General features: G+C 48.8%; 1 protein-coding gene across 5 annotated transcripts in view; it reads left to right on the forward strand.

Annotated features, from left to right (window-relative positions):
- Hdac4 (histone deacetylase 4) overlaps nt 1–22,509 on the forward strand; it is a 257,766-nt gene that overhangs the window by 156,891 nt on the left and 78,366 nt on the right. For all 5 annotated transcript variants that reach the window (XM_027951670.2, XM_071619494.1, XM_071619496.1 and 2 more), the window contains exon 5: nt 3,905–4,055. In XM_027951670.2, coding sequence (XP_027807471.2) covers nt 3,905–4,055 — 151 coding nt within the window. The remainder of the gene's footprint in view (nt 1–3,904; nt 4,056–22,509) is intronic.

Below are 22,509 nucleotides of genomic sequence, written 5' to 3' on the forward strand. Positions count from 1 at the left end.
GACGACGGTGTTCTCATTGGTTCTGTTCTGTTTTGTTTTCTTAGAAAAATTAAGTCGTAGCCATCTTATTTTAAGTTGTTCATTATAATTTCAGTCTGCAAAATACTGCTTCCTGACAGTCCTTCCTCAGGCCTCTCCTTAGCCTGCGTTGGTGCGTGTAGTGAGGCACTGCATGCAAATCAACAGTCAGGTCAGTTTCACCTCATGTGGAGTGAGCACGTCTCACCTGCCGTGGCCCAGGTTTGTGCTGGTGGTCAGCGGGCAGCCTGCCCTCAGGGGCTGCTGGAGGGCCCTGTGGGATCTGTGCTGCATGCCCCCTGTGTGAAGCACCGTGGCCCAGCGCACTGCAGCTTAGTGAGGTTCTTGTTTGAGCTCTGGCTCTCGAGGGCTGAGGGTCGTCATCAGGACTGCAGAGGAGGCCCAGGGATCCGTGGCTCTGGGAAGAGGAGTGTGAGTCTTGCTGCTGCTGCTGCTGCTGCTGCCCTTGGCTTCACAGCCTAAAGGGGCAGGGCATCCTTCCTGAGTCTGAGCTACAGTGCCCACCCACCTGTGACCAAGAGCAAGCCCAGTGCTGTTCTCGGAGACTTGGGGCATCTGTTCCATTAGCCCTTCGCGAGGACGCTGCTGTTCTGGGAGCCCGGTGTCTGTGAGTTTCCGTCAGCCCCTCCCAGCGGCAGGGTCTCATCACCTCCTCGTGGCACGGTGAGCCGCCTCCCTCCACGCTTGTGCACTGAAGACCTGAGCAGACTGGAGCCCAGGGCTGGCGAGCACAGGGGGTGGGGGTGGATGATCAGAACTGTGCCACCTGGTAAAAGCCACGCTAGAGCTCCGGGAAGCCCTCCGGGTTGTACCTCTGTGTGGTGAGGCGTGCGGTGGAATCCCCGACCCTGGTGGATGGCTTTACCCAGCACACAGCACAGGCCCAGGTGGACTCTGCGTCTGCACCTGCGCAGGTGTTTGTTCTGACAAAGTACCATACCTAGGCGTGTGGTCAGTAAGAGCATGATCCCCATGAGGCCGCAGCTGTGGTGTCTCTTAGAGTGAAACTGTAAGAAGGGCCACATTTTGACCCCCTTCTCATTTACTGTTTGGTCACAGTACTATAATTTGGATTTCCTATTAAAAGATCAGGAAGTCCCACTGTCTTGGAATTGCCAGCAGCGTTCCGGAGCTGCCTTCAGGCTCTCCAGGCTTGCCAACTCAGGGCACTAACAGCCCACCCTGATCAGAATCGGCTGTGCACTGCTGGCAACACCTCGTGCCCATCAGGACCCAGTTTGGGGACTGGAAATCTGCTGGGCTTGGTTCCTGCACCCCATCCAACTGTGCTGTGTCTCTCTGGTGTCCACTCGACAGCCTCGTCTTGGTCTTGGGTGACACTGAGTGTCCATGAGACGTCCTCCTTCGGCGACATCTTTCAGGAGGGAATCTCTCCTGGCAAGAGGCAGCTTACGCAGCCTGCAGGTGTCTCTGCACCCCTCACCCGCCCTCCCCAGCAGCCTGCAGAGGTGGAGAAGGGAGGTGCTGAACCTTGGGGAGCAGGCAGAGCCAGGCTTGTGGCCAGGCAGCACAGCCTGGCTCCTCCTGCCCCTGTGCTGCTGGGTGGTCCTTGGAAGTCACCGAAGGACGTGGACCAAAGCTTGCTTATTTCTGACCCACTGTCCCCAGAAGGCCATTTAACTGAGTGGTCTAGAAGGTGACTTTTTTCTGTAGGGAAGGCTCTAGTGTGCACACAGTGCCGGTGACCTCAGGTGGCATGGAGCAGGGCTGGCCCCTCTGGGTGAGCTGCTGCTGGGTGGGCGTGAGCCCCTTGGCCCTTGGCAGCATTCTCACAGGAAGGGCACGCCTCACAGGTGGCGGGTCTCCCCAGTTGGCACTGTGTGCGGAGCCTCTCCCTGCCACTCTCCGGCTCTAGCTTGGGGCCTGTCTACCCCACACTTCAGCTATTCTGTCCGCATGCTCCCAAACAAAAACCGCTGTCGGCTAACAGGGAGCAGACTTGGCTTATTCTCTCAGAAGAACCCTGGCAGGCTCCCTTGGGTAGGGACTGCAGGGCCTCGCTAGTACCAAATGCCAGCCTGCTCCCGGTGCCCCATAGATCCTGCTGTGTGTGACCACAGCTGTGACTGGACAGTTCTGGCTGGGGCCAAAGGTCCCACTGAAGAGGGGCTCTGGCTTCAGGCCACTTCCTTAGCAATGTGGACAGCACAGACGGAGAGGCCAGTCTTCAGGACAGCCCAGGTAGTCCAGGTGAAAGTGTCAATATTGAGGACCAGGGTGGGCTTTGGTCCCAAGCTGCCTGTGGAAGGCGTTGTGGCCCAGGGGTCTTCTGGGGCCTCCCTTAAGCTGGACTGGCAGGGGCAGGCTTCCAGCACATTCTCTCTGCACCAGGTCTGTGTAAGTTGGTGGTTATTTAGCTTGTTCATTATTATTGCCAACTCCTTTGGTTTTGCTGAAAAGTCATTTTTCTGGCCATACCTATGTGCCTGGGCTGTGGGCTTTGTCTGGGGCACGGAAGGATGAAAATGTTCACCTCATAGACGACACAATGCTGTCCCTATTCCTTGGCGTTGTTGACATGGCGTGACTTGGATTTCCAGACCCAAACATGCTGGTAAGTGACATGGAATTCGAACAGCAGAACCCCTGAGCAGCGCTGCAGTCTGTCCAGTGCCCCATGGAGCGTGGGAGCTGCTGGGGCCACCTCACTCGCCATCAGTCTTCAGCAGGGCAGGGCTCAGGCCAGGCCTTCTTCACAACCTGAACCCTCCCGGGAACACAGGATCAGCCTGCAGAGTGCCTAGGGCCAGCTCTGACTGGAGTGACCTTTGGGCACTCTCCTCAGGGTGGAGGGTGCTCAGGGTGACCCTCTGGAGCTGGCTGGGCAGGTGCAGCATGGTGCAGTGCTCGAAGATTGGCCTGGCCCCTGTTCTGTGGCATCACCCAGCAAGATGTGGGAGATATTTCTGCAGATACCATCTCCTGCCTGTGGGTCCTGCCAGAGGTCACTGTGAGGGGCAGCATCCACCCAGAAGGGCAGCCACATCCGCGTGCCTAGCACCCGCACGTGTGTGCATGTCTCATACTTACACACAGGCCGAATGGCTGCTCCCTGCCCACCCCACTTCTCCCTCCCTTACTCCGCCATCTGAGCTAAACAGTCTCCACAGGAGGCTGGAGCCCCACTCTGGACCCACCTGCTGGGCCAAGACCCTCACACACTTTGTCTGTCTGTGCCTCAATTTCCCCCTGAGGTCACCGTGAAGACTCGGTTCTGGAGGTAGAGTGCTCTGAAGGGCCCTGCCCATCTCAGTGCCATCCCCATTGCCCTCGATGGCTGCAAGGATGGCGATTCGTCCCCATGTTGACACGGGGGTCTCCTCACAGATTGCACAGGCCACACTGTGCCCAGGTGCCGGCTCACCATCCTGCTACCTCTTCTTCCTCGAGGGGAGCACGGCCATCAACACCCCAGGAACATGGCTGCTCATGCGACAGCGATGGGCAGCCAGCCTCAGGCCGAGGTGGAGGGTCCAGTGGGAGGTGGCGGTGGCCCCTGGGAGGCCACGTGCTGCAGAAGCAGAGAGCTGACAGTGTGGTCTTTTTCTGCCTCCCCAGTAAGTCAGTGGAGGAGGAGTGTGGTTCCTAGTGAGGTCACCATTTCCCGCTGACTTTTGATGCCTTGTGGGATCCCTTGTTCTGCTCAGCTGCTTGTCGTACCCCTGTTAAGGTGACAGCCGTCTATACGTAGTCATCTGTGTGTCAGGAGCAGTACAAGGAGCTGCTCCCTTTACCTCTTGCATTTCCATTGCATTCACTTCCTGTGAACAAGGGGAGCTTGGTCAACTTCTGCCTCGGGGGCTGGGTGCTCCTGGGCGCTGACGCCTGTCTCCTTCGCCCACAGCAGCAGCAGGAGATGCTGGCCCTGAAGCACCAGCAGGAGCTCCTGGAGCACCAGCGCAAGCTGGAGAGGCACCGCCAGGAGCAGCAGCTGGAGAAGCAGCACCGCGAGCAGAAGCTGCAGCAGCTCAAGAACAAGGAGAAGGGGAAGGAGAGTGAGTGCCGCGGCGGGGGGCGGGCGGGCGGGCGCAGCCGCTGGCCCTTGCTGTGGGGGCCGGGTTCCCTGGCAGCAGCTCTGCAGGGTCGAGCCCCAGGAGAGCAGGCGGCTCAGGGAGTGGGTGCTCAGTGAGCTGGTGATGCGCGGTTGAGGAGGAGCCTTTCCCTTGGACAATGGCTTCCGCCCAGGGAGCGCCTGGGACCCTGTCAGCACCTCCTCCAGCCAGCCGGGTGTTGGCCTCCTCACGGCCGCCCCCCCCCCCTGGGCTGCACAATGACCTGCCAGAGTCTGCCAGACTCTGCCCGGTGCTGCTGCCACCTGTGCTGTGGCCGTCCTCCAGCCTCATCCCGTGACAGGGACAGGCAGCTGTGCGCTGCCCCCCAGATTCTGTGCAGCTCACTGGAAATGCACTGTATGGCTCTCTGGCGCATGTTCTCGCAGACAGATTTTCAACTTAACAGTTTTTGAAAACGTCACCCTTTAGAACTCTTAATATTGAGCATGTGTCAAATAGGATTGTAAAATGCAGGTAAGGTGTACAAGAGCACAGAGCAGAGTCCACTGGTGGCCCAGGCAATCGAAGGAATCGTCATTTGGCTTCCCGTGAAGTCCCCTCTGAGCTTCCCTGTGCCCCGCCATGTGGCCCGCCACAGCCTACTGGAGACTGTTGTCACCCCCATGCTTGGTCTCCTCCTCCCAGCGTCCCACCACTGCCATGTGCTCCCTGGGCTGGAGTGCTGGCTGTGCGCTGGGGCCGGAGCAGACGTGCTGGGGCTTGCTCTCCCCTCCCGTCCAGTGCCATGCTCTGCAGGGCTGTGCAGCCCCATTGACGAGCCTCGCACTGACCCCCTCTTCTCCTGGCTCTTCCCACCTGGGGGCTCTCGGCATTTGCTGGTCGCTGGAGGGCTACTGAGGGACCTCAGGGGTCTCTTCTGAGCATCTCCTACAATGGCAGAGCACAGCCACAAATATTCCTATTGCCTGATTTATGGACTGTCCGTCTGTCTAAAGAGGAGCAAACCAAGAAATAGACACTAAGGGATTCATTGTGAGGACTTGCTCTCTCTGATGTGGGGCCAGCCAGGCAGGTTTGAGAGCCATAGAGCAGGTCTTCAGATGGGCGGGCCTCTAGATGGTCAGGCCTCTGGTGATCAGGACTCCAGCTGCACAGGCCTTTAGATGGACAGGCAGCCAGATGTTCATGACTTCAGGAAAGGCAGACTGGAGCTCGTGGGCACAGCCGCAGGCTCTGCCCACAGCAGGGTTTTGGCTTTCCGTGGGGCCTCAGTGCTGCGCGAGGCTGACTCACATGACCGCAGGCACGGCCAGCCCCGACTTCAGTCACATCTAAGAGGACTTCCTGTGACACCTAGGTTAGCCTTTGATTGGATAATGGGGGTGGCCTGGCCAGTTGACACATTTGAAGACCGTCCCACCAGGTGGGCTAAGTAGCAATCCAAGGTGCTTGTACCTGCCCTGGGAAGCAGGAAGGCTGGGCCTGGGAGGAGCGCTCAGCGGGGTGCAGCCTTCCACAGAGGACCCTGAGGAGTCGTGGGCAGCCCCTGCCCCAGGCGTAGGACAAGCAGTGGCCTTGCTGGAGCTGGGCTTCTCGTCTGAGGAGAGGAGCCCAGAGGCGGACATTGGCCTTTAAAGGTCCCCCGCTGGCTGCCGAGCAGAGGAGCAGGCAGAGCAGGGCCCAGGGGAGAAGCTGCGGTCTGTGGGTGTTGATGGGGTGCTGACAGTTCCAGGTGTATTGGGGAGGGGGAGCCACCAGCATCTGCAGATCCTGAGACAGTGGAGTTGCTCCATGGTCTGCCTGCAGTGAGCAGGACGGAGCAGCCGTGAGGTCACACGTCTGCGTGGGCAGCTCAGCTTACCAGTCCTGCACCTTGAGCCAGAGTGTTGCTTCTGTGGTCACCACAGGACACGCTTGCAATACCAGTGAGGGAGGGGCTGGCCTTGAGCGGCCACTCTCAGCATCCCTCACCTTCTGCCCACAGAGGGCCAGTGACCGGCAAGGGCTTTTCTCTCAGCAAGAGGCACCTGTCCTTGAGGTGCAGCATGCTGACAGACCTTGAAAGCCGCGTCTTCAAAGAGAAAATGGCAGCCATCCTCACAGATTATCTTAACCGGGTTTTGCACACCACAGAACGCTCTGTGCTAAAGCGAAGTCTGTCTTCTAAAATTGTTTGAAATTTTTTTAAATACAAAAAAGTATACAATCTTTAGTGGTAAGGAGCTTCTGGGAGTGATTTAACAAATCACACACCTGGGTGGCCTCTGCCCAGCCACCCCCAGGGCCACTGCCAGCAGCTGGGACTCCTTTCTTCCCAAAGGCCACTCTCCCCTGACTCCTAGCGCAGGTTGACTTAGCCTGCTTTTGACATGGATGTAAATGGAATCATAAGCATGTAGGATTTTGTTTCTCACTTCTTTACCTCAGTATTAAACTTGTAAAATTAGTTCCCGTTTTGCATTTGGCTTCTCCCATTTGTCTGCAAATGCACAGTATAGTGCCCATTCACAGCCAGCAGGTATTTGGGTCGCTTCCCTAACCAGACTGTTACAAGCAGTGCTCCCGTGTGCATTCTTGGAGTAATGGACAGTCCGGAAGTGGAATTGCTGAGCTGTGGGGAATGGATGACTTTAACATCCATGCACAGTGTATCCATCCACATCCTGCCTGCTGGACAGCAGAGATGGAGCTGTCCTCTCCAGCACCTGCCGAGGTCAGTCATTTGAATCTCAGCTGTGCCGCAGTACCGGCTGCCTCTGAAGCCGCACTTTCCTCCTTACCAGGAGATACAGTGGTTCTCCTGTGCTTTGGCCAACGAGATGTCCTCCTGCTGTGAAGTGCTTGGCCCTGGAGAGCAGGCTTTGTTTAAATCATTCTCAGATTCTTTTTATTACCTTTCAAAAAGGTCTCTTGCCCATTTTTTTTTTTTGAAGAGCCGAAATGGTTTAGATGTGAGTTGTCCCCCATGTTAGAAATCTGGGGCGCCTCAAGGAATCCAGCACAAGCTCAGAAGTAGCTCCAACAGGCAAACTACTTTTAAAGATGGGCGAGCTACCAAAGAAAATCCAGCAAGCCAGCAGGCAGTCCCCTGTGGTTATGCCTAATGCCGCTCTGTCCCCTGCTCTGATAGGAGGAACCAGTGCTACAATCTACACGACTGGCTGATTTTAAATTTGGGAGGGCAAAGGGAAGGGCTACAGTTAAAATGGCTATGACTGGCTCTTACCTCCCAGTTAAGGCTGAATGCTGTATTCTGAGGCGGGAACACGGAACTTTCTCCTTCTCCCTAGTCCCCCTTTTTCTTTCCTACCTTTTGGTCTCATTTTCATGTTTGTCCTTGTGCCCTTTGGCATTGCCATCCATCCCAGACATGTTAACGTTTTGGGGTGGAAGTGACCCTCGGTAATGAGTTCGCCCCTGGTTAGTCGTTGAGATAGCTGTCCTGATGATCAGGAGCACGCGGTGAGGCCCTGCCCAGCTCCGTTGTAGCTGGTCTTCTTTCCAGGTCTTGATTAAAATCAGGTGGCCAGGGTGGAAGTGATGAGTCGCCAACTCCAGAGGGGGAGTCTGAGCAGCAGCTCATAATAATCATACCATAAAAAAAGACAGGTGCTCTTTACAAATGGTCACGTGTGGTTGAAGATAAGGAGACCTGCCAGGTGCAGTGGTGCAGGCCTGTAATCCCAGCAGCTCAGGAGGCTGAGGCAGGAGGATCTAGAGTTCAAAGCCAGCCTCAGCAAAAGCAAGGTGCTAAGCAACTCAGTGAGATCCCGTCTCTAAATAAAATGCAAAATAGGGCTGGGGATGTGGCTCAATGGTTGAGTGCAATCCCTGGTAACCTCCCCCCCCCCCCCCGCCCCCGGAAAAAAAGGAGTTCTGGGTCTTAAACTACAATGTTGATAATTTCATAGTTACCCCTTTCACTTAATTGGTCAGGGTTAATGCTGGAGTCAGCTATGTATCCAACCACCCTGTAGGTGACAGTTGTTCTGTCACAGCAGGGGTTCTGCAAGACCCTAGCAGGCAACAGACACAAAGCCTTACCATAATACAAAAGGAAGTTAACAAGACCAAAAACATAGTGTATGATAGTTTAGAGTCAAGAAACATAATTTCTATACACTAATATTTATTGAGTATCTGTTTTACCTCCACAAAAACCGATATCAACTTCGTTACATAAAGATCCTTTACAAATTTTACTTTCTTTTAAAACTCTTGTACAACCTTGAATATCTTTTTTGATTTACCCAAACCCTCACTCAGTTTTGTATTATATCGCTTGTTTATTTTTGAGATATTCCTTACAACAAAAACATCTCTTTTGAACATGATATTAAATGTGCTTAATGCTGGTCTACTTTGGAGCCTTCTTAGCATGGAGTAGGGTGACAGTCAGAAGCGCACTCAGGGGAGGCGGGGCTCTCGACCAGTCTTATTTAAAGTGCTATACTTTTGAAGCTGATCTTTGCCTCTTTCTTTTTTATTAAATTTATTTTAATTAGGCATATATGACCGCAAGATGCATTTTGATTCTTGTACACCATTGCAACATGTCTTTCCCCTTCTCTGGCTGTACATGATGTGGTCTTACATGTGCCTAGGGCAATGATGTCCATCTCATTCCACCTTCTTTCCTGCCCCCCCCCCCATGCCTCTGTCTTAACTATCATTTTACAAAGTTCTCATATGTTGTTTCCTGAATCTATCTGAATGTCAGGTAACATAATACAACACTGTGTCTGAAAAATGAATCCAATAGAAAGGCTAAGAGTGCTCCTAACTTAAATCATTCTCAGATTCTTTTTATTACCTTTCAAAAATACATTTAAATGCCCATCCCTGTGTTAAGAGTAACACAAATGTGTGTGTGTGTGTGTTTATATATATAAAAACATGGGCTCCTGCTGAGGTATGCTGGGTTGCAGAGGGAGTCTATTGGGCACGGCGTGCGTGTGTGTGTGTGTTTTGATAACAGGTTACCTTTGTCCAGTTACAGAACATTAAAGACATAAATAAGTCCCCAGTTAAATTTGCTATTTCTGTGTAAATCTGAAGGAGATTCCCTTTACAGCCCACTTTAGTTTGCAGAACTCCCTTGGGAAAGTGCTCTCCTAGGTTTTAGATGTGTACATGTTTAGGGTGCCTGGCAAAGCTGGATCAATTCATGTTTTATAAATTTGTCCAGAAGAGAATGGATCCCCATTAATGCCTCTCTTTTAAGGGGTGTGTGTGTGTTTTCCTGGGGCAGGTTAACTCCTCCTTAAACAAAGTCTTGGTCACGTAGCATTGATCATCTTTCTCAGTGTCCCTCTGGCCCAAAGGGCCTCACTCACTTTTAACTCTCCCAGGAGAGCGGGCTTTGTTTCCTTTCACTGGGAGGCACTTGGAAAGGAAGTTGCTGCTCCCCAGGTGAGAATGTGCCTGTACATTTACTCCTGCACAACAGGTCCTACCCCAGGAAAGGGCTGGACAGTCTGGCTTATTCAAAAAACAAACTCTGTCCAGTATTTTGAACATGAAGGGTGCTATATTTTGCTGAATGCTTTTTCTGTATCTATCAAGATGATCATATGGTTCTTATCTTTAAGTCTATTGGTGTGCTGAATTACACTTACTGATTTCCATATGTTGAACCAACCTTGCATCCCTGGAATGAACGCCGCTTGATTGTGGTGCATGATCTTTTGATATGTTTTTGTATTTGATTTGCCTGAATTTTATTGAGAATTTTTGCATCTATGTTCATTAGAGATATTGGTCTGAAGTTTTCTTTTTAATGTGTCTTTGCCTGGTTTTGGATGATATTGGCCTCATAGAATGAGTTTGGAAGTGCTCTTTTTCTATTTCCTGAAATAAATTGGAGAGTATTGGTATTAGTTCTTCTTTAAAGGTCGTGTAGAACTCTCTGTGTAACCATCCGGTCCTGGGCTTTTCTTCTTGGTTGGTGGGCTTCTGATGGCGTCTTCTATTTCGTTGCTTGAAATTGATTTCTTTAAATTGTGTATATCATTCTGATTCAATTTGGGCAAATCCCAAGACTCTGGAAATTTGTCGATGCCTTCGATATTTTTCTGTTTAAGTGGAGTACAGTTTTTCAAGTTAACTTCTAATTGTCTTCTGTATTTCTGTGGTGTCTGTTGTGATATTTCCTTTTTCATCACGTGTGTTAGTAATTTGAGTTTCTCCTCCTCTTCATTAGCATGGCTAAGGGTTTCTCAATTTTATTTGTTTTTTCAAAAATAACAGGAACATATCTCAACATTATAAAAGCTATCTATGCTAAACCCCAACATCATTCTAAATGGAGAAAAATTGAAAAATATTCCCTCTAAAAACTGGAACAAGACAGGGATGCTCCTTCACCACTTCTATTTAACATAGTTCTTGAAAGCTTAGGAGAGCACTTTACCATTTGGGAGCAATTAGACAGATGAAATAAATTAAAGAGATACAGATAGGAAAGAAGAACTCAAATTAGCACTATTTGCTGACGATATGATTCTATACCTAGAAGACCCAAAAAATTCCACCAGAAAACTTCTACAACTAATAAATGAATTCAGTAAAGCAGCAGGATATAAAATCAACACTAATAAATCCAAAGCATTTCTGTACATCAGTGACAAATCTTCTGAAAGGGAAACGAGGCAAACTATCTCATTTACAATAGCCTCAAAAAAAAAAATAAAATAAAATACTTGTGAATCAACTTAACGAAAGAGGTGAAAGGATCTCTACAATGAAAACTACAGAACCCTAAAGAAAGAAATCAAAGAAGACCTTAGAAGATGAAAAGATCTGCCTTCTTCTTGGAGAGGCAGAATTAATATTGTCAAAATGACCATACTACCAAAAACACTATACAGATTTAATGCAATCACAATCAAGACCCCAATGACATTCCTCATAGAAATAGAAAAAGCAGTCATGAAATTCATCCGGAAAAATAAGAGACCCAGAATAGCTAAAGCAATCCTTAGCATGAAGAGTGAAGCAGGTGGCATCGCTATACTGGACCTTAGACTATACTACAGAGCAATAGTAACAAAAACAGCATAGTATTGGCACCAAAACAGGGTTATAGACCAATGGTACAGAATAGAGGACACAGAGACAAGCCAACATAACTACACATATCTTATCTTAGACAAAGGCGCCAAAAACATACATTGGAGAAAAGATGGCCTCTTCAACAAATGGTGCTGGGAAAACTGGAAATCCATATGCAACAAAATGAAAGTAAACCCCTATCTCTCACCATGCACAAAACTCAATTCAAAGTGGATCAAGGACCTAGGAATTAAACCAGAGACATTGTGCCTATTAGAAGAAAAAGTAGGCCCTAATCTTCATCAAGTTGGATTAGGACCTGATTTCCACAATAAGTCTCCTTTAGTATAAGAATTACAATCAAGAATCAATAAATGGGATGGATTAAAATTGAAAAGCTTCTCAGCAAAAGAAACAATCGGTAAGGTGAATAGAAAGCCTTCATTTTGGGAGCAAATTTTTACCACCCACACCAGATAGAGCACTAATCTCTAGGCTGTATAAAGAACTCAAAAATCTTAACACCAAAAAACCAAATAACCCAATCAATAAATGGGCCAAGGAACTTAACAGACACTTCTCAGAAGAGGATATACAGTCAACAAATATATGAAAATATGTTCAACATCTCTAGCAATTAGAGAAATGCAAATCAGAACTACTCTAAGATTTCATCTTACTTCAGTCAGATAGATGGCAGCTATTAAGAAGGCAACAATAAATGTTGGCGAGGATGTGGGAAAAAGGCGCACTCATACATTGCTGGTGGGACTGTCAATTGGTACAACCAGTATGGAAAGCAGTATGGAGATTCCTCAGAAAATTGGGAATGGAACCACCATTTGACCCAGCTATCCCTCTCCTTGGTTTATACCCGAAGGACTTAAAATCAGCATACTATTAGTGACATAGTCACATCAATGTTTACAACAGCTCAATTCACGATAGCTAGACTGTGGAACCAACCTAGGTGTCTCTCAATAGATGAATGGATAAATAAAATGTGGTATATATATATTCAATGGAATATTACTCAGCTTTAAAGAAGAGTGAAATTATGGTATTTGCCAGTAAATGGTTGGAGTTGGAGAATATCATGCTAAGCGAAATAAGCCAATCCCACAAAACCAAAGGCTGAATGTTTTCTCTAATGTGGATGCTAATTCTCAGGCGGGGGTGGGGGGCACTAGGGAGGAATAGCCTTACCTTAGATTAGGTAGTGAGAAGTGATGGGTGGTAAGGGGAGGGGATGTGGGGATAGGAGAGATAGAGAATGAAACACACATTATTGTTGTATGTATATATGTGACTACATGACCAATATACTTCAACATGTATGCTCAGAAAAATGATAAATTACCCCATTTATGTATGATATATCAACATGCATAAATGCATTCTACTGTCATATGAGCAATTAAAACAAATTAAAAAATTTAAAAAAATATACAAACAACAAAAGTGTTGGCGAAGATATAGGGGAAAAGTCACACTCGTACACTGCTGGTGGGACTGCAAATTGGCGCAACCAGTATGGAAAGCAGTATGGAGATCCCTTGGAAAACTGGGAATGGAACCACCGTTTGACCCAGCTATTCCACTCCTCAGTCTGTACCGAAAGAACTTAAAAACAGTGTCCTACAGGGACACAGCCACATCAGTGTTTATAGAAGAACAATTCACAATAGCTAAACTGTAGAACCAACATAGATGCCCGTCAGTAGATGAAGGGATAAAGAAACTGTGGCATATATACACAATGGGATATATTACTCAGCAATAAAAGAGAATAAAACCATGGCATTTGCAGGTAAATGGATGGAGCTGGAGAATATAATGCTAAGTGAAGTTAGCCAATCCCAAAAACCAAGCATGAATGTTTTCTCTGATATAAGGAGGCTGATTCATAGTGGGATTGAGGGTGGAGCAAGGGAGGGAGGATTAGACAAACTCTAAATAGAACAAAGGGGAGGGAGGGGAAGGGAGGGGACATGGGGGTAGCAAAGATGGTGCAGTAAGATGGACATCATTACCATAAGTACATCTATGAAGACAGGGATGGTGTGACTCTAATTTGTGTACAACCAGAGAAATGAAGAGGTGGGCTCTGTATGTGTAATATGAATTATAATGCATTCTGCTGTCATGTATAACAAATAAGAATTTTAAAAAAACCTGTGTCTTCCCCCACCCCACCCCCAATCGGGCTTCATTGAGGGGGTTGGAGCACAGGGATATTTTAGTGGGTTCCCCGCTGTCATTTGTAACCAGAGGTTCCTCTGGCCCCTTTTCTTACCCTAGGCATATTGGTATCCAATGGAGGAGCCCTTTCTATCATTTTCTTTAGGTTTCCTTGAGGATCCCTTTGCATAGGTGCCAACAAAACACAGGTGGACTTTTATTTCCGTCCCTCCCAGGCATTGTATACCATAAAGGCATTGTCAACTAGTGGTGAGGGGTTAGTTTTCCCCTCTGTCCAGTGAAGGTCACATCGACCTTACAGAGATTGATTGTTAGGGGCCGCTCTCTACAGAAACGAGCATGGCCCTGACATAGATGCCTGCATACGGAGACTTCAGCAGGCCCCGGTAGTTTACTTCTGGGGGCAACAGGCAAAACACTTTCCAGAAGTATCCCTGACCAAATGCGCCAATCAGCCAGATCTTAAAAGGGGGTTACAACCTAATAGTGCTGGAACCCTTTGCTGTATCCTCTGTGACTAACAGCTTTCAGGCCCTGAATAAGATAGGATAGTTAACCTTCAGGTGGTCAGGGTGATGGGCCCCAGTCAAGGTTTTTCCCAAATGTAAAGGCCATCCTGTGAGGTCAGACATTCCAGTCCACTCCTCTGTCCCAGAGCAGTGGGGAAATGCAAGTGGGAGTGGACCCGGATGGAGGTTACAGAAAAATTCAGCCTCAAGGACTGAAAGGGCACGGTCAATTAGAAAGTCATGGCCAAGCAGTGGTCTTGGTACCCTCCCAGGGCCTGGGCCTCTTAGATTTCAACCCTCAGCCCGGCACTCTCATATCTGCTCAGCATGGACTCTGATTAGTGTCTCTATCTGGAAGCCATAGTTCCCAGACCAGCACACCAAGTGGGAAAAACCTGTGAGGTCCCCCCACATCAGAGGAGCTCCGTCTTCTCTCATCCAAACAGATCTTTCTCCTTTTTAATAAAATTAAATACTCTTTTTTTATAGTACTTTAATCAAAGTACAGATGGAAATTTTTCTATGTATATAGAATTACACCTTTTAGAATTTTAACTCTTAGTAACCTTGCGTTTATGTTAAGACCTAGAAACAAGCAGTCTTAAACCTTTGTTTTTTCATTTACCAATTTACCAATTTATAACAACACATTTAGTAGACCCAAATGTATGTTACCTTATGGAATTCAAGAAGCCCAGTACTTGAATTTGTTTTTGATATATAGTTATAGATAGACACGCAACCTTTATTTTGTTTATTTAGTTTTTATACATGGTGCTGGGGATCAAACCCAGTGCCTCATACATGCCAGGCAAGCACCCTACCACTGAGCCACAGCCCGACTGATATTTTAGTATTTTAACTTAATTAGTCAGATATCTCTTTTAACAAACACATTTATGAAGATTAATCCCTTTTATGTTAAAACTAATTTACCCATTTCCATCTTAGGTTACTCATGAAAACCAAGGTATCAAACAAGTCCAGTTAGCACTTATTAAATCACTTATTCCTACCAGAGGAAAATCCTTGGAAGCAATGGACATTGTACTTTAAACCCACGTGGCCCCTAGAAAAACACGTGGGGTAGTAATTTCAAGGGCTCTTTACTCTTACCAACTTAGATGGGTTCTTTTTGTTTAAGTTTTATTTCCATCACGTGAACTGAAAGGCATTTGGTCCATTCATTAAGTCTGTGAGTTCTCATTCATCTCTAAGGCAGCTTTGACACCGTGAGGCGATGTAGACACAAACACACGTGCAGACACAGCTACAGCACACAGGTGTGCACATATGCAGAAGACACAGGAAGCAAAGATTTGGGAGCTCTTCACCAGGTATTAAGTTCCTACAGGTAGGAGGCCAAGGAACCATCATAGTCAACCCTTTAGAAATTAAAATAGAGCCTGTCCAGATCTAACCAGTATGACCCGATGTGGAAAGGACCTGTGAGTTGGGGACATCAGGAGTAGGGTCTGCACCCAAGGTTCAGGTGGCCACTGTCCTCCCTGGGGCAGATTCACTCCCACGGTCACCGCTGTTGATCATCCCTGCTTAGGACTCTTCAAAGGGATCTTTCCATCGTCCTTCCCTGCCCCAGGCCTAGAATTTTTATTTTTTAATATTTATTTTTTAGTTTTAGGTGGAAACAATTTATTTATTTATTTATTTATCTATTTATTTTAATGTGGTGCTGAGGATCGAATCCAGGGCCTCACGCATGCTAGGAAAGCCCTCTACCACTGAGCCACAACCCCAGCCCCAGGCCTAGAATTTTTTTTTTAATGTTTATTTTTTAGTTTTAGGTGGACACAATATCTTTATTTTTTATTTTTCGTGGTGCTGAGGATCGAACCTAGTGCCTTATGCATGCTAGGCAAGCGCTCTACCACTGAGCCACAACCGCGGCCCCAAGGCCTAAAATTTTTATTCCCCACTTTTTAGAGGTTCCTGTATTTGAGTTTCCACCATGTATTCAACCCCCCTTTGTTGGCCACCCTGGACCCCCTGTGCTCCTGCCCACCCGCCATCCTGCTCTCCTGGGTGTGGCTCATGTTCCTCAGTCCCACTCACGACCCCTGGGACATCCTGATCTCCAAGGAAGCAGATTTGCCTACCTTGGTCCGTGCAGGGAGTGACCTGGTCACCACGGTGCTTTTCCCCATGTTGTGGTCCACTGTCAGCCGCAGAGATTTCGGGTTTCCTCCCCCACTCCAAGGCCACTGCAACAGACAGCGGATGTGTCTCCTCTAAGGAGGGAGACCCCAGGACCCCCTCAGAAAAGTATAGAGCCCCATGTTGGGCCCCTCCTGGGAGCCTCAAGAAATCAAAGAAGGGCAGCAAGGCAGCACACCTGGGCAGTCCCTGCTCTGACCCCGGTGCAGCACTGCCCCTTGCCGTGAGGCGATGTAGACACAAGCACACGTGCAGACACAGCTACAGCACACAGGTGTGCACATATGCAGAAGACACAGGAAGCAAAGATTTGGGAGCTCTGGTAGGGTGAGTTCAGAGCTGTCATCTATGGTTTGGGTCATTTTTAAATTGGGGAGGGCAAAAGGAAGGGCTGTAGTTAAGTGACTACGATTGGATCTTACATCCCAATTAAGGCTAAATACTATATTTTGAAAATGCGCACTGCCCTTTCTATTTCTCACACCCAGGAGCGCGTGTGTAAGGCAACGCAGTAAAGCTCACCGAGCAGGAATTGGGTTGTGAGAGCCTTGCCCTAATCACGCGTTGATGCCCTGGTGGGCACTAAGTGGGGGTACCTGCGGGAGGCGGTCTGTCCCTGTGGAGCAGAGGCTCTGGCTGTGTGTCCTGGACCCTTGTCCTGCTGGTTTCCTCTGCCCCACCCTGGGCCCTAGGGGATACAGTTGGCTGTCTGGGGACCAAGCCCTCTGGAACTGTGAGCCTCCAAATTAAATTTCTCTCCTTAAAATTGTTCTCGTCAGGCCTTTTTGTCACAGCAGTGAAAAAGCTGACTAACACAGCCCTCTCCCCTTTTCGGGGTTGGGTTGCTCTCTGTGTGTTCCGGAAGCACGCGGACCTCTTCTGCACTCTGGGCTGGGCCTTCTCACCGTCCAAAGGGGGGAAGCCAAGTGCAGTTGCTCCAGTGCGGTCCCATTCCTCAGTCCTGTCCCTGCAGATTTCTCTGTGGCATCTGAGAGACCTTTCCCTCCTCCAGAGCCATGAACGTGTTCTCTGTGTTACCGCAGGGCTTGCGTGTCGGCTACGCCCTCAGGTTCCTGCCGCCAGGCTGCAGGGTCTGCTGTGAACAGTGGCTGAGTTTCTGGGCTTTCCGCAGAGCCGTGCACCTGCCTCCCACCTTCACCTCTGTGTGCACTGAGGTCTGCTGGGCGGGTGGGAGGTGGGCTGCTCCCACAGGTGAGCTGTGGGTCTGTGTCCACCAGTGTACGTCTTGCCATTGTTGCCCAAAGATCCATCCTTGTCCCGAATGCCAATCCAATAACGAGGACACAGTTTTAAGAAAAAAGCAAATAAATTTTGTTGCCTCGGTAACAAAGGGGAAACACAGGACTTTGTCCCAGAGACTGTGATTCTGCCCATAGGGTTCAGGGGTTTTTAAAGAGGCTGCATTCCACGTGTTCTCTGAGTTGTAATTCACTCGTTAATTTGGGAGAAGGTCATTTCTGAGATGTGCTGGTGCCATCCCAAGTCTGGATCACTCTGTACCTGTGGTGAGTGTGCTCAAGGGCAGATAGCTCTGCATGGGATGAGGACCAAAGATGCTCCTGTTTCCCTGAGGTGAGGGAGGAGGAGGAGAGAGGAAGGGAAGGAAACATGTCCTTCAAAATAAGTCCCAGTGCAGAGCAGCAAGGCCACGTTCAAAGCCTGAAGTGGACTGGGTTACAAATCCTTCCCATTCTGGGCCCTTCGTGTTTTCTTTGTGGTCCCCCTGTCTCTGTAGGTCAAATCAGGGAGCCCTGATATTTTACCACATGAGTTATTTCTAGTCTTGACAAGGTGCAGGAGCCTTGCGTATGTTTTAGCAGTTGTATTTGAAGCTATCTGATGGTCCTTGATGCTGTTGTGAATAGGTTGGGTTTTGAAATTTTGAAAAGTAGTTGATTTTGTGCCCAGTGACCTTGCTAAGCTCACATATTCTAATTGTTGGTAGATGGATTGAGATTTTCAACATATGGAATCGTGCCTCTGTGCAATGACAAGATGGTTTCTTCCTGTCTAGCCAGAAGGCCTTCTGTGTCTTTTCCTTTATATTTTATTCATCCTCTCAAGGACCTTGCTCTAATGTAGCTCTACAGTGACGTCTGCAGCCCCCTTCTCCATCAAGTACCATGATCTCTAGAGGAACCACTATGGTCTGGATGTGGGGTGTCCCCCCAAAGCAGGAATAGTCAGTGGTGAGATGATTGAACTGGGAGGACTGTGACCTAATCAGCCCACACTAGTTTGAATGGACTATCGGGGTGGGGAGGGCCAGCAGGTGGGCGAGGCTGGAGGAGAGGGCCACTGGGGTGAGCCCTGGGAGGCGCTTCTTCCTGCAGCCCCTCCCCCTTCTCGCCTTTGCTTTTGGATCCTGCAGTGAGCTGAGCTCCCTCCACGATGTGCTGCGTCACCGTCACCATGGCCCCCAGCAATGGGACAGCTGTTTGTGGGCTGAGGCCTCCCAACCTGGGAGCCCCAACCAAACCCCTCCTCCTCTAGGTTGTCCCTGTTAGCTACTCTAGTCACAGTGACAGAGCAGCTAACTCAAACAAGGTTTGGTTGAACTTTATTCCATTGTCCACTTGTGTTCGACAGGTCCTCGATCAGGTTATGGGTGAGTTCCTTCATTTCTATTAGCAATGAGCTTTGTATGAATGGTATAGATCTTTATAAGATGTTTCAGTTTTTGTTGAACATGGTTGTATGATTTTTCTGCTGGGTTGGTTAATGTGAATTACATAGATTTCAATAGAAATTCTAACCTGCACTTCTGTAATATTTCCTACCAACTCAGTCATAATGCATCATCTTTTTTGTGTGTTACAAGTGTTTATTGCTTAGCATTTTATATGTTCGTAGCTGTGTTCATGAGAGTTTGCTTATCAGTTCCTTGCTTATAAGTTCTTGCTTTTACTATTATGACTATGCTGGCCTTAAGAGGAGCTGAGCATCATTCCCTCTTTTTATATTTCCCGGCAAAGTTTATTTAACATGAATACTATTTTTCTTTAAATGTTCTATGAAATTTATTGTTATAGCCAACTGACTCTCAGATTTTCTTTGTGTAAAGGTTTTCGATGAGACATATCCAATTTTTAAACTCATTCATCTGATGCTCTCCCTGGGTCAGTTTAGGCAGGTGGTGTTGTGAGAAACTGTTTTTCTTACACATACTTGACTTCCTGGTGTGCTACTGTTGTCCCAACCTCTGCTGAGTGCTTTGATGTCTGTGAGATCCTAGTGCTGGCCCCTTTTACCTTGAGGCCATCATCTGTCTGTGCCCTCCCTCCCTCCCTCCCTCCCTCTATCTTTCTGTCTTCACTTGTGTTTTTCTCAGGCAGCCTCTCCAGGTTTACTAGTCTGTAAGAAGGACCTTTGGACTCATGGCTGCTGTCGGTTGAATATCTGTTTTTCTTTTTCGTTCACCTTTGGTGATCTTATTTTCCTGTCTTCGTTTTTCTTTGGGTTTAATTTGTTACTTTTTCTGGTTTTATTAGGTACCTGAATCACTGACTTCAGCCTTCTAACACAGACATTTATAACCATCACTACATCCTGTAAGTTCTGACATTCAGTCTAACAGTCTTTGTCTTTTAATTATTTTGGTCTGTTTATATTTAATGTAATTATTAACACATATAGACTAAAATCCATCTTCGTATTGTATAAATCCTAACTATCCCAAATATTCTGGCTCCACTTTCTTGCTTTAGATTGCTTTTTAACGTTCAGTTTCCCTTCCTGCCAGCGTGGTGTGCTGATCACTGTTTTCCCTTCCTTTATGGATTGCCCTTGGGATCACAACAGCCGTCTTCCGTCTGTCAAAGCAAGAGTTACTGAATTGGTATTTGCCTGTCCCAAGACAGTGTGAGGATCTCAGGTATCGGCATCCTCTGCCTCACGTTGGACTCAGGTTCGCCCTTGTGTTTAAGACTGCGAGATGCTGCTGTTACTTCCCACGGTGGGGGCCGCTCACACAACGTCTCCCTTCCCTCCCTCTCCACTTCTGTGTCTGAACTCGCACCTTGATGGTTTTCCTTCACAATTGGCTCTATGCAGGTCTAACGGCGATGAAGTTTTGTCTGAAACTTGATTTCAGGTTAATCTTTGAAGATTGTTTTTGATGAGAGTATGGACTTCTCAGCATCTGAAGATTCCACTCCCTTATCTTTTCTCTTCTGTTCATCTCCGAAGACCAACTACCAGTCCTACTGGACACTTCTTTGGAGAGGATCTTTTTCTCTGGCTACTTCTATGATTCTCTCTGTGTTTTTGAAGTCTTGCTGCAGGGTACTTTACTGTGGCCTTCCTTCATCGGTTCTGCTTGGGTTTGTGATTTTTAACGACTGTGTTCTGCAAACCTCTGAGAGTTGTTAGAGCTAATTTTCTTAGCTTTGTGTCCAGTAATGCTACTTTGTGCCCAGTCCCTCCATTCAGCTGAGACTTTGGGTGCCCCGTGAGGTCCTTCCCCGTGTCCCCAGGCTTCTCACTCTCTCTGTGCGCGTGCCCCTCCTGCACGCCTGCTGTGGGTAGGATTTATTCTTCTGACCTGCCATGCACTTTACTAATTTGTCCCCCACCTGCAATGTGACTGCTGTTGACCTTGACCCTTGGGGTGTGATCCATGTGTTGATGTCCAGGTCCAGAGCTTCCCTCTGGCCTGTTCACAGGGTTATCCTGGGGGCTTCTCATCTCCCCTGCGCGTGGCACAGTCATTTCAGAGCGAGGCTACGACTCGGCTTTCCCACCTCTCGATTTCCTGGTTTTCTCAGGCTTCCTGTCTCCTGCCTGCCTAGTGTTCGAGGTCGCCTGTTGAACAGCGTGTAAAATGCTCTGGGGCGCTGTGGGGCCTGGGGCAGCAGCACAGCCCTTCACAATGGACCCTGTGGTGGAGCAGAGGTGAGGCTCCATCTTAATTGTCTGGGAGCTGAGTCAGAGTTGGGTTTAGGTCTGGCCACCTGACCTGCAGGGTGCCCACTTGGTGGTCCCACCAGAGCCTTTCCTCCTCCTCGGTGCCTTCCAGTTCCGTGGCCCTGCCCTTTCTGCCTCTCCTCCCATCTGTAGGTGCTCTAGAGAAGAGGTGCTTGGGGCCACGCCCACGGCTCCCTCTGCACCTGGGCCTTCCTGCCGTGCCCTCCCTCCCTCCCTCCCTCAGCAGGAGCTTGGAGTGGTGCCCGGGCCTCCCAGGTGTTCACTGGGACTCCCCGCAGCACGGTGGCTCGCAGTTGGGGTCTGGGACAGGGTGTGCTTGGGCCAGTCCTCCCCACGCAGCCTCTCTGTGCTGCTCTGTTCTTCGTTTTGTCTGGAGGGACAGATGCCCTGGGGATCGGCCTCCATGTGGTTTTTAGGTGGTAGTGTTGAGATTTGGCCTTTAATCAATCCTCATTACACTTGAAGCACTTTCAAAGGGGACTTTAAAAAAAAAAAAAAAGCCCTTATGCTTGAAAAGGAATTAAATAACTATCAAGCAAATTCAGTTCTTAAGTTTATTTTTAATGTAGAGATTGCTATTACACAAAGCTAAATCTCAGGTGGAGTCAGGATGTGGTCTAATTTGTACTACTAATTGGGCAGCATTATGTGGTCCTCAGCAGCCTGCCCTGGGGCTTCCAGGGTGCGCCTCCTGCACAGACCGTGCTGGGTGCAGGGCTGACGCGGCCACCACCCTGCCTGGCCCACTCCTTCCACCCCACCCACCCCAGGGCTCCTCGTGCCCCAGTGTCCCTGCTGCTTGCTGTTCCTCAGCCGTGAGGAATATAGTGGCTGTTTGTCAGGATTTAGGTCCAAACATCAGACATCAGCTCATCAATCTGAACCACAACTAACCAAGAAATAATCCTCTTCCTGATTGCTGAAACGCAACTCAGTAAATTACTTTCTCATAGTTTACCAGAATATTTCAATAAAAATATCATCAGTGGGCTCAAGGAATATAGAAAGACTCCAGAAAGCATTTAGGGTCTGCTTACGCGTCCAGAGCAATGTCCCGGCCGGGCCGTGTGGCCTGACTGCTCTCAGCTGAGCCGCTGCCGGTCTGCTGCACTTCGGCTGAGCAGGCACAGGCGGGGCTTCCTGCTCTGGCTCTGGGTGGTCAGCTTTCCTGTCCGTGCCCAGCTGTGTACGGTGGGCATTTGGCAGCTCTGAGCGTGGCCTTCAATGCAAAGGCAGGGCTGGCGAGACCAGTGGCAAACAGCCTCTAGGGTGCCCAAGTTGGTGGCCCAGGGCACCTGGCCTCTGAGGGAGTCCTGTGGTCACAGCTTCCAGCCCCGTTTGTGAGGCAGATGGAGACTACACAAAGGTGCATCCGGTGCTTAAGTATGCAAATGCGTAGTGCAAAGCACCTGTTTTTTAGTGTCTTGGGTTTTTGTTTTAAATGAACTTCTGATCAAATGTTTAGTAAAAAGTTCAGTGACATTTGCAGACATTCACGTACTACCATCGTAGGCCCTGCTGCAGTTTCCTGTCCGCTCCTCACACCACGC

This window comes from Marmota flaviventris, chromosome 11 (genome assembly GCF_047511675.1).
Source record: "Marmota flaviventris isolate mMarFla1 chromosome 11, mMarFla1.hap1, whole genome shotgun sequence".
NCBI lineage: Eukaryota > Metazoa > Chordata > Mammalia > Rodentia > Sciuridae > Marmota > Marmota flaviventris.